We start from the raw sequence: 12,265 nt of genomic DNA on the forward strand, positions 1-12,265 counted from the left end.
GTCACTCTAAACAAGGTAGGCACTTGGCGGCGTTTATGCAAACTAAAAACATATAGCCTTGGAGCCACCGCAGAACGCTGCATTCATCGGTCCTCTTTGCTCTTCCTTTGCATTGTACTGGGGGATGTTGGGTCGTGTTGTCATCTTGCATCCAGGCCTCATGGGCATTGAATGACTGTCCCTCAGTTGATGGTGTTGTCTCTAATTCTACTGCTGCCTCTGTTAAATTCCTGCTCTCCGGCTATCTGTTGTTGTGCTCCTGTCTCTGTCATTGTTGTGTTTTTCCCAATGTGCTTCAGTATCAGGTCCTGGACTACTCTGTGTATCGGCGGTAGATATTCTATCACGGTATATAGGACACCCTGGAGAGACCTTGATGTGGCCTCTCATGTCCTGGAGTGGCCATTTCGGGCACATCTTATCAGCCACATCGAACTAATTGGATATTCTGATTAAGCAGCAGATGTGTATTCCAAGACTGAGGTGATTGCATATGTGCAGATGCACTCAATTCTAAACGCAAACTTCGGTATAGGACATTTGCTTCAATCAATCAATCAATCAGGGAATTTGTAAAGCGCACTACTCGCCCATGAGGGTCTCAAGGCGCAGGAGGGGGGCTGCTACTGCTCAAACAGCAGGGTTTCGGCATTGGTCACGGTCCGGGTGCAGACGGGCTTGCCTTTGGTGCGCCCGCTGCATGCAGCCACGCAGCGGCTGCCATTAAGTAGGGAGGTAGGGGGAGGAGAGGACAGGTGGGAGGCGGGAGCGAAACGGCATGAAAAAAAAGAGGGCAGGCCGTGGGGGCAGCAGTGGCGGGAGAGCAGCACGAGGGAGGGGGCGGGCCGTAGGGGCAGCAGCGCGCAGGGGAGAGATAGAGAGGTGGGGAAGAGAGAGGAGGGAAAAGCGCAGAAGTAAAGCAAAAGAGCACAGAGGAAGCCAACGGCAAATTGGGGCACAAGGGGGCAGACACGGAAGAGAGCGCACACAGAGAGCAAAGCAGAGAGCAGGAAAGAGGTAGCCTAGTAGGAAAGCAGAGCTCACTAGACATCAGGGATGAGGCACAGGCAGAAGCCTGCGGGTGGAGGAGGGCCTCGAACTCATGACAGGGGTCAGGAGTTCAGAGAAAAGAGGGCTCAACTTAGCAGGTGGAGCTACAAGCAGTTCACTGACTAGGTCTTTACTCCTTGTGCCCCAGCAGAAACCCTCAAAATCAATCCATTCAACAAAGTATTCTGAGTTGCATCATTTAGTACAAAGCTCTGTCAGTGCTACACAATGCTCTAAATAAATTAACACAGGTAGGTGTAAAATGCGTAGAAATGTATATTAGCTGAAAATAAAAAACAATTTTGGATTGTTGACATAGTTGGGGAAAAATATGTCAGTATAAATTGAACAGGAATGCCCTACAGCTCTGTTACACCATGATCTCTGGCTAGGTGGCCAGATGAGTCACCCCACATCATTTAAGTTATTTTCATTAACATAATGTAATACACAAGAGGACTTGCACTCTATACGCCTCTTCAATGACACGGATAGTAAATTATTTCGATGTTGTTCTGGGTTGCAGTGATTATTTTTCAAATGGGCACCATGAAGCACAACAGACCTTGGTGACCTGTTCACAGGAGGGATACCTAAAACTATAGAACATTACAAAATAGAGCGTCAACTGACAAATTTAGACATCGTGGGAATAATAAACTCCTTTGCTGCACTAATTCAGAATCAGCACTTCCAGAGGAACTCAGAGGAATAACACCATTAGAAGATTTATTTAAACAACTGGTCTCTAAGATTGGGACAGGAATACCTAATCTTTCCAGGGGCCTCTGGATAGGGGCATGTAACATTTAATACAATTATATCAAGTGTTGCAAAACTGAGATAGGGAAAGTAATTCCAGATGATACCTGGGTAAGAGAGACTAATTTGTCTTTTTTTTTTAAACACAAAGAAAACAAGTACAAAACACTACCAAATATCATCTTACACAAGTAAAACTGAAAACAATGTTTTCTGTGATGGTTGTTGGAGAATTTGAAATTCTGTAGGAAATATGCTTCTTAACCAGATTTTGGCAACATATTCACACACATGTAGAGCAGTGGTACCGCCTCTAGAACAACTGCCACCATTCTATGAGGGAGGATAATTAGTACCCTCTCTCAGACCTATCAGGTAATTTGTTATCCCTATTTGCTATTAGAAGACCATTTAGCATTTGCCCAACAACAGATATTGTCAAAGCTGCATGCAAAACTAAAGTGTGGGAACCTTTTCAAAGAAATATGTAATGGACTGTGTCTCTGGGTCATTCAAAAATCATCGTCTTTGATACAGAGCTCTACAATTGGTGGTACAAACTGCCTTAACTAGTAACAAGTAACTCATAGTTAAGACCACTTTCAAAAGAATGTGATCAACAAAGTGTTTCACAATAATCAGGTACCCGTCAGGTTAAAATGAATATTCATTGTTGGGTTTTGTGTGCCACCCCCTCTAGGTAATTGCCAGTTCTAACAGATGACTCGTATGTAATATTGACATTATGAGATATTCTAATGCTTTTGTGCCAGCAAATCATAAACAAAGGCTGAAGGTCCCTGTAAGCATGTTAGGAGGCCAAGCTGATGTAGGGCAATGCTCAAGAAAAGTTGTTTGATTTAGTAGCTGCCTACTTCTATGTTGGTTCTTCTGTTTACCTACTCTGGATTTCATTTTGGATGTGTTGGAAAATGACTCTCTAGAATTGTTCCTGCACAGACCTTGACCTCTTCCCATTCATGGGCCTCTACTAAGCACCATGCCATTCATTCATCCCACAACTGCAGCTTTTGTAATGCTACACTTGCGGACCGTTTTCTTTGTACCCCAGTGCTCTTATCCGATTACAATACCTGATGCTATTGCGTTCCTTCTGATATTACTGAAGGTAACACCTGTAGGTATAGGTTGAAGGTTGCTGAGGTCCACTGATCTTAGAGTATTTACAGGTTTGTTTGCACGGTGCTGGCAATGTAAAGAAAGCCTGTAAAAACCTCCTAAGTGTTTGCACAGTGTAAAGCTGAATAGCAGTGGCCACATTTAACACTGTTTAGGTTACGTTTCTAAATGATACTCAATGAAACTGTATGTATGACAGAATATTCAATTAAACACAAACATTACATAGGTCTCCTCATTAAGGTACTATGCCTTTAGGTGAGTGTATTCAAACCCACTGGAACCCACTAATGCTAGAAAGGATTGGGTTTTACAGTATTTTCAAGGTGTGTTATTACAGATAGTAAACATTATAAATGTAACAACAAAAGGTGATTTTGCAGACCATGTTCACCAACAGAGTTTGTAGATGGAATCAACAAGGCATGTTTGATTTAGGTGACCGTTCTCCATTACAATTCTTTACTATGAGGAACAGAGACTGCGATCCAGGTGCATGTCGGCTGCCGCAGATTCACCCGGAAACATGTTAAAAAATGGACTTGAATTCCGGGTGATGACAATTTGAATGGGGTGCTTTTCTGGGATGAAAAAACTTAGCCCATAGCAGCCTGAGACCTCACAGTCTAAACATCATCGAGTATCAGATTTCCAAGTGTTCTATTCAATCCACGTACTGCTTTGTGGATGGAATGAGAGAATTTACATAGTTAAAGACCTAGATACATTATGTTGCTATAATAGCAAAATGGTGGTAAGCAGGCAGGAATGCATTTTCCACCAGTTTTCTATGGCATTCTCTTGGGCTGAACTAAAAGATTCCACCTGTGGCAGTTTGACCTGAGCTGCTTGTACGAAAGGTAACCCACGCTCTGTAGAGATCTAAATAGTGCCAGGTCGGGAATAACCTTTGCTTGATACAAATGTATCTAGTATTTAGGCCAGAGAGACCAATAGAGTGTATTGTCATCTATGTAGTTTTACTCACAGCTAAACTCTGTCCTGAAGGGATCTGTAGTGTTACGGTTAAAGATAACCACGGCTGGAAAGATCAATACAATGTTGACTACAAAGGTAATCTCTGCCCACAAAAATATCTACTCCGTGTTTCTGTCAAAGGTAAAGTAGCCTCAAAAAGATCTACATAGTGTTTTGGTGTGAGGTAGCCTCTGAACAATGGAGCTCTATATTAGGTTTTGAGGCTGGATAAATATTTATTTAGATGAGACACCCGCTTGAAGTCCCACCAACAGTGAGTTTCACTGATCGACAGACATTGCTTTAAAAGCATCATAGTTCAAGTAAATGGTTTTATCTATTCTTCTGTAGAAAATGTAGGCACGATCCTAAAAAAGCTCATTCTTGGCTTTAACAACACTATATTTGAAAATTATAAGGTGGTTTTGCCATAGTACGATGGGCAGTTATGCCGCCTGAAATTAGCTACATTATGAGCAAACATCCAAAAGTAACTTAAAGCTGTTAAAATTCATATTTAAATTGGCAAATCGAGTGTTGAGACACAAAGAAACCGTCACAGAATTTAGCTAACCCTAGTTTTAATTTCGGATAATGTAGCATGCACAACTCTGAGTGAGCATGAGCAACAGTTTTAGATTCTCAAGTCAACGGAAGCCGAAAAAATGGATATGACAGCTGGGTAGTGAAATATGCGCTTTACTGCCTTTTCTAGAAATTCACCTTAAGCCACAGTTCACACATCATCATCAGAATCCATTGTTAATCAACAAGCACAAGGGTGACTACCGGGTGCTTTTCCACCTGAGCTCTTACGTTATAGCCTTGGACATGAATACCCAGGATGATGTAAAAGGCAAGATCCTTTACTTTGAACCAGATTACTCAGACAAGGGACTGGGTGGAGAGTGAAAGAACAAGACGAGCATCTTTGGTGAATGGGTAGAGGTTTAGGCCATATTCGGTGTGTAAACCTCTTTGCGATCCAAACTAGAATATAGTTTACAGGGTGGAACTCGGGATTAAAATGAAGCATTTTATACATTGTCTTGGTAAAGATGTGTTCTGTGCTCACCTGAAAATGGGAATCATTTCTCCCTCTCCTTTGACTTTCTTTTTTCAGGCCCACCAACAGTTGCTCTTATATTAGCTGACCACTCCACTCACAAAGGTTAAAACAATAAAAATCAACCCGCATCAACTCGAATTTAAGAAATACAAGGTGAAAATGTCTGATTTTAACAAAAACGTAATTCCCAACTAAACAATCACATTGGGAGTCGCTGACCAATCAGAGGTGTGTTTCCTTGCAGCACTGCGATAGCCATGTCACCTTGACTTCCATAGGCGCCATCCTTTCGAGGGCAGTTACTAATTAGTCACGTAAATAAGCAGACCATTTTTGTTGCTGAATAGCTATAATACACTAGTTTGATTATTATAAGTAGCAAAGCAGTTTCTAAGAAACAGTTAAAACTGAGCCTAAATCATGTACTTACAGAGTTTCCAGATTGTCCAAGCCATCAAAGCAGTGTTTCCCGATAGTTCGTATTTTATTGTTGTGGAGGTGCCTGAAGTACAAAAATATCCATTAGCAACTTTAACATACATTCGGTATTGAGATTTAAAACTGTAATTAATGTCTACTGAAATGAAGAGCCGTATGAAGGCCATCGTCTCCTATGTGTGTTTTTAAATAACGTATTCATTTTTTGTAAGTTTTCCTTTTGTTCCGTTATGAAAATACGTAAAAACCTGGCAGACACAATTAGCCCGAGGCTATATCCTGTGACTGACGGACCTTCACTAGTAATGCTGCAAAGAAAGAAATGATTGAAATGCCATGTGCAGCGACCATAACATCCACTGAGATAAAGGCTAGCAGATTCAACTGGAACAGAGTGGCCAATTTGCAGAATTAGGTACCAAAAAAGCCACAGACCATACTAACAATAAATCGACAGCACAGAAACAGAAAGACTAACACTCATGGAGTCCTAACCCTTACACCCGCATACCACCAGGGCTACGAAACATACAGAAACACCTGTAGGGCAGCAGGCATGACGCCCCAAATCAACTGACACTGAAACAGAAGGACTGACACACCAGTAGCACAAGCCACAAAAGCACTGTGTCAATAAGTAGGGATAAATACAGAGAAAAGTGCAGGATTAATGGTTGGGGCAGCACAGGATGTGGGGTGTGTAGTGTAGGGTGTTGGACCTAAAGCTGCCAATGGTAACACAGGGTCCAAGGGAAGCACCACAGCCTGTGGGGATGGAGACGCATGGTCCGGAAGGTGGGGTTGGTTACGGTAGCAGCACAGGGCCCAAAAGAAGCAGTTTTGCATCTGGCGAGGGCAGCACAAGATTCAAGGGGGAGCCGTGCAGCAAGACGTGCAGAGTGAATGGACAGCAGTGTAGGGTCCGTAACGGTAGAGGCCAGTGCAGAGGCCGGAAGAGTAGGACCAGATAAGAATCTATAGCAGTAGACCAAAACATCCGCGAAGCTATGCAGTGGAACTTCATAAAAAAACAAACCACAAAGCATTGGACTCTGCTGCCTGCATCTTTCTGCAGGACCATGCATGCGTGACTACAAAATGACATGGGCTGTTTTTCTTTTTAGTTACCCATTAGATTTGGATCGTTAACTAAAAAGCAAATAAAATGGACAAAAGCATCTTTTTAAAGTAGGCCTGGGTAGCACAAGCAATACAGGGGAACGGCGAAGCAACACAGGAAAGGGAGGGGGAACAAAAAAGCAACACAGCGAAAGCAAGATGGGGTTGGGGGAAAGCAACCTGGGGAGTGCATGTGTGGGGCAGTAGTGAGGAGAGCCGTACAGGTAAGCACAAGAGGGAGGCGGGCGGAAAAAGCAGTCAGGCATCAAAGAGCAACAGAGTGCAGAGGGAGTGATGTTCATGAGGGAAACTGCTTGAAAACACAGGCAGTCTAAAGGAGTGTTTCACACAAAAGGAAAAGGTAGTGTCTAAAAAGCAAGCAGTTGAAGCAGTGATATCAGTCAACGAGATTGTAAAAAGACAATGCTCCATGCCAACCTTATATTTGTCCTTCCAAATAGAAGGGACAAATATGAGGTTACCAAACTGGGTCACAAATAAGAAGCAAGCAAAAGAGAAAGACGAGGAAAACCAACCAATGGTAAGTAAAGGGCGTGCTCTAAGCCACCCCAGGTTCTTGGTAAGCCTCAATATGCCTCACAACAGACAGCACAAGCTCTGTCTAGTATGCACGACCTGTAGAGTGCCACGTGATTATTTTTTGTCAAGTTTCTCTGAATTTTCAACTTTATACAAAATGCACTTTTACGTTTGTTCCTCAATTTTAAGCTTTTTAGTGTCTATGGTATGGTAGCCATTTTGTGGGCTGAGATTTGCTTCCTTCTAATTATAGATGCTTCTCTATTCAGTTCAATGTTTGGCTGCCACCGGCTGTGATGTCATGCATACTTAAATGGAAAGAACGGAAAAAGCACCCCAAGAAAGCTTCTCAGCGTTCAAAGGCAAGCAGAGCCTCGGCAACACTGCACAGAATACACATTTCTGTCTACTGTGCTGGTCCATTTAAAGACGGCGTTCAGCTATTTCTAAGTGTAGCCAGTGTTCACACAAGGTAAATAAAATGTGAAATGCTAAAGCCTTTAACTCAGGATCACACGGTGTAGTGAAGGGAACAGATGAGATTAGTGACCAGATCAGCCCCCCCACATCATTTACAATACATGTATGTATCACCCTATTTGCATCTGCTTCATGTTAAGTGCAACGCCATTACTTCCTTTGTCATTTTTCTCTTCCCAGGACCAAATGTTTGTGTCTATGATGTGCCTTGCTTAAAATATTAAAAAGTGATTTATTTTCTTCTTTATGGCCGACTGACGCGATTTAACGCCGTTTAATGCTGCACACGTAGCAGAAAGAGGACATTATCCCAACTTCATCACAAGCTCTCATAATTACAAAACCAGAGAGTGGCGGAGCGGCCTGCTGGACGTCACGAGTGCCGTGACATGTTTATGTGGCAGGAAGCTCCCGCTATTCCAAACTCGCATCCAGTTTCAGTACAATCACCTCCTTTTCGTTTATTATTCCTTCGAAGCCTCCTCTCTGCGGCCGCTGTAGGCACGCTGGGTACAAAGCTCTCATTGACATGGGCTGGTAACTATGACGAATGGCGTCGCTGGGCACTCGCCGCGGCCACATTCCGCAGCAGTGACCCTTAGCAGATAGCCTGCTTTCCGCAGAGGAAAAGATCATTAGAAACCCCGGTTTCCATTTTCCTTCCTCTGCTGCATGAAAAATTGCAAGCCCGGCTTCTGGGAAGAGAACAACTGTTCTCAAGGTCACAAGATCGGATCCATCAATCTCCCTGCTCCGTGGAGCACGCCTGCTGCATGGAGATGAGGAGCCGCCGCAGGTAGCCGTGCCTGCTAGCGAGAGAGGGTTCCCGGCCGGCTCACGCGCCTTAGACCGCACTGAAGTGCAACCTGGCTGGCCAGGTAACCAAGAACCAGGAGAAGAAGAGGTTAAAGAATGCAAACACATGCAAGAAAGTCATGCTATGAAGCAACAGGCCGTGGACAAACCTTCTCTCACTAAAATGGCCTCTTTCTTCTCTCTCTGGATCCTCGGATGGATTTAAACATCAAAAAGCCTCCCAAAAATGATGTGACTAATTCATAAGACTATATAATGCAGATACACCCGTTTATTCTGGAACCTTCTATTCCATAAAAAAAAGCATCTCTTGTTGCCATTCTTTCTTTCCTTTTTTTTTTTTTGGGGCGAGCCTAGGCAGCGCATGCGCTGTCTCTCCGAGACATGCTGTAATCAGTCTGTGGGCTTAAAAACTCACCCATTGGCTTTTGATTGGTAACTTCGATTGTCCTGTAAAAACTCTTCCTTTCTATTGGCTAATCTGAGTTTTTAGTCCTGCCTTTTAGTTGTTTGTTAACACCCAGAGAACAGCACCTAACTACAGTTAAGTTTTCACCAGTGGGTTGAAGTGTTTGGTCTTGGAACTATTTTTTTCTTTGCTCTTACTCATGTTGAATGTGTATGCAGCTCCTCCTTGCTTAGGTACGAAATTGAAGCTCCATAGTCTTCACCCAGCGCAGCACCTTCACCCATCTCTGTAACCCCTCCCGCAACCATGTTGGACATGTATGAAGCTCCTCCTTACCTGGGTCTGAAATTGAAGATCCGTTTGTGCGTTTCCAACATTTTCCTTTGTCGCTCCGCTTCACCCAGTGTAGCACCTTCACCAGTCTCTAATTCCCTCCCACAACACTGCTTGCCCGCCCCCACCACCCCTCCCAGGTCACCGCTCGCCCATTCCAAATCCCACTGTTGCTGCTTGTTTTGTTTTAATGCACTTCGACCACCATCTCACGTTCTTAATGGTGAGAAAGTGAAAGTAAGTGGCGTCTGGCTCGGGGGGATCTCATCCACTGAAGGATTATCAACCTTTGCTGGATTTCAAGGCTTAAACATCCCATGAAGCATCATGCCCCTGTGTCAGTCCACAAGACAAGAACGATCCTTCCCCCTTCTCAGAAGAAAGTTCATGTAGGTGATTTTCAGTTATAACTTTTTTTCGTACAGCCGTCTCTGCCATAAAAGTGGAGTTATTGCTATGACTCTGCCTCGAGGAGAGTAACGCAATACAGCTGCCATTAACTTGTTAGGAAACTGCTGGTTGTAATGCACTCTGTGTTGCTGCTTTTTTACATGCAGCATAGCCTTTTATTTTAGGGTCCTTGTGATAGAGAGATAAAGTTTTTTCACCACAATTTACTTAGGGTTGGAATGCTTAACACAATGAACGGTCGCAGGCATACATAACAAGGCACTAACCAAAGGAACTTGGCACAAAGCGTCCGCAGCCTCTATCTTCAATTTTCAGAGGGATTTGTGGACAGAAAATATAGCAAAGTTGAATGATCATACTGTTGTGCAGTTAGCGGGCATGCTTAAGTAGGGCTGTGATAGTCAGTATCCCAACACCACCCATTCTTCCACTGGGCGACGATTTGTTTTCATGCAACTAAGGAACACAACAAGGCTGCCAAACCTGCCGCAATAGAAACCATGTACAGGGTGGATGGTGTAGATTACTGACAGTCTCTTCAAACACCAAGCTGAGGAGAAGGCTGTGGTGTTATCCAGACAGATGTTGATTCAATGCTGCACTTATCAACTCAACCTAGAAAGTGTCCAGTTTTAAACTACAGATTCCATTCAATGTAACAGGCTAAGTTTTTGCATATAGATTCAACCCTTAGGAAAGTGTGTTAGCTTTCCTTTTTGCAATTAACCGCCATATTACGATGTTGAGTGACATTAAATTACTTTATTTATAATGCAAATTAGACACTCTTGTTTCAAGATGCAAACTGTGTTCATTTAGTCTTTGGTGGGTAACTGTTGCTTGTGCCTTAAAGCACGTTCACAACAGGAGGTCTGGCTCTACTCTGTAGTACAAAACCCAACAGCCTCAGCCGGAAGCGGGAGGATAGTACAGCCTAGTGTTGACTTTCTAATTGGGCCCGCCTCTTTCTCGAGAGTTGTAGAGTTGAGCGAATGGTGGGGTTAAGCTGACGGTGCCACTGTGTGCCTTGAGCCATTATGAGGCTGCGGTGTGAGGTGGAGGCGTTAACCATATGCTGCCCACCTTGGGCTTGAGAAACCAAGGCAAAGGCCCCCGTACCGAGCTGTCCATTGGCAGACAGCATCTCAAGAGCAAGTCCGGGGGGTAGGAGTGTTGCTGATGATCTGCACACCTAGAGGTAAGGCAGAGTCCAAGTACAAAGTAAGGGCTCGCTCCAACACCACTATTCTGTTTTATAAACTTGAAGCTACATAGCTGTCAAGTTTTTGGTTTGCTTTTCTGAGACACTGTTTTCAGTGCGATTGTGTGTGACGCTTTGACACTTTCCTGCGAGCAGAACAGTTTATCTCCTTGTAATTAGATGTATTACTAATATATCCCTGTTGTGCGCCATCATGGTCTGAAATCAGTAAAGGAAGGTATTTAATTTTATATGGCACTTGTCGTGGTGCACGGCTGGTGAGAGGAAGGGGGACCCTGTAGTAAAATAATCCCACCGTTGCTTCTTGTTTTAATGCACTTCAATCACATCTCAGGTTCTTAATGGCAAGAGAAAGCGAAAGAAAGTGGCCTCTGGCTCGAGGGTATCTTATTCGCTGAAGGATTATCGTACTTCGCTGGCTTTGAAGGCGTAAACATCCCATACAGCACGCTGGTGAGCTGCTCCTAACCAAGTCTATCTTACACAAGGCATGCATCAACCTTTCAGTTCTTACTCCAGGGTAAGCAGCTGTGTGTTTGTCTTTGTTTTACAAAAACAGTGAGTGCTACCCTGGCACAGCAGATGGGACCAGGCTCGGGGCATTGGGCAGCCGTTTCGGGGCTGCTATCATTTCCCCACAGGACTCTACTACAGCACTCACAGCTGCATGGCAATAAACACGGCACATTCTGTCAGAGTGGCATCAGAAGCCTTGTATCTGTATGTGTTCTTTCTGCCTCTGGGCGTGTCTACCTGTGCAAGTGTGTCTATGTCTACCTACATGATCTAATGGCCATTTGTGGGTCTCTCTGACTGGTGCATGTCCGTGTGTGCACTACACCAGTACCATAGATTATACATGCCAGTACTGTTAAAGGACTTTAATTAATGCCAGGTAGCAATAGGGCCAATATATCATAGATGATTTAACACACACATTGATGTCGGGAGAATGTGCTGCATGGCTACACACTTATAAGGTCCCAAAGTAATTTACAATGCCAATAACTAACTCTGGCAAGTCCAAGACCTATTGCACTGCAAATGCTTCTTCTACTGTGTCTCCACCAACTGTTGGGTACAGCAGAGGTTTCTCATAGGAGACATTACTAACAAGCACTGGCAAAGCCAATAGGTCTTGTCAATGCATGAGCTATTGGCTTTGCTCATGTGTTTAAGTCATGTTCTACACCAGCTTGGCTGCTGTTCAGCATAGCTAAAAGTTAGTGGTGTGTCAAAGTGGAATGGCAAAGAGTGGACTACTACAGTAGAGTGGCAGAGTGTTGTGTACTGGAGTGGCATATTGTGGAGTCGGTTAGAATGGAATACACTGGAGTGGCATAGAGTAGAGTGGACTGCAGCAGTGGCTCTTTTGTTAAGGCGTGGGGACTGTGCTACTCCCTTCAGCAGGCCGTTTCAAACATTTTGTTTTCAACTTTTTCAAACGCATTACTTATATTTTAATGTCTGGCTGCCTGATTGCCGTCCAATAGAAGAA

The 12,265-nt window shown here is 43.8% G+C and overlaps 1 protein-coding gene across 1 annotated transcript in view; it reads right to left on the reverse strand.

Annotated features, from left to right (window-relative positions):
- The window catches only part of LGR4 (leucine rich repeat containing G protein-coupled receptor 4), a 285,300-nt gene that overhangs the window by 50,778 nt on the left and 222,257 nt on the right, over positions 1 to 12,265 (reverse strand). The window contains exon 6 of the mRNA XM_069221966.1: positions 5,430 to 5,501. Within this exon, the coding sequence (XP_069078067.1) occupies positions 5,430 to 5,501 (72 nt within the window). The remainder of the gene's footprint in view (positions 1 to 5,429; positions 5,502 to 12,265) is intronic.

Source organism: Pleurodeles waltl, chromosome 3_1 (genome assembly GCF_031143425.1).
Source record: "Pleurodeles waltl isolate 20211129_DDA chromosome 3_1, aPleWal1.hap1.20221129, whole genome shotgun sequence".
NCBI classification, from domain to species: Eukaryota; Metazoa; Chordata; class Amphibia; order Caudata; family Salamandridae; genus Pleurodeles; species Pleurodeles waltl.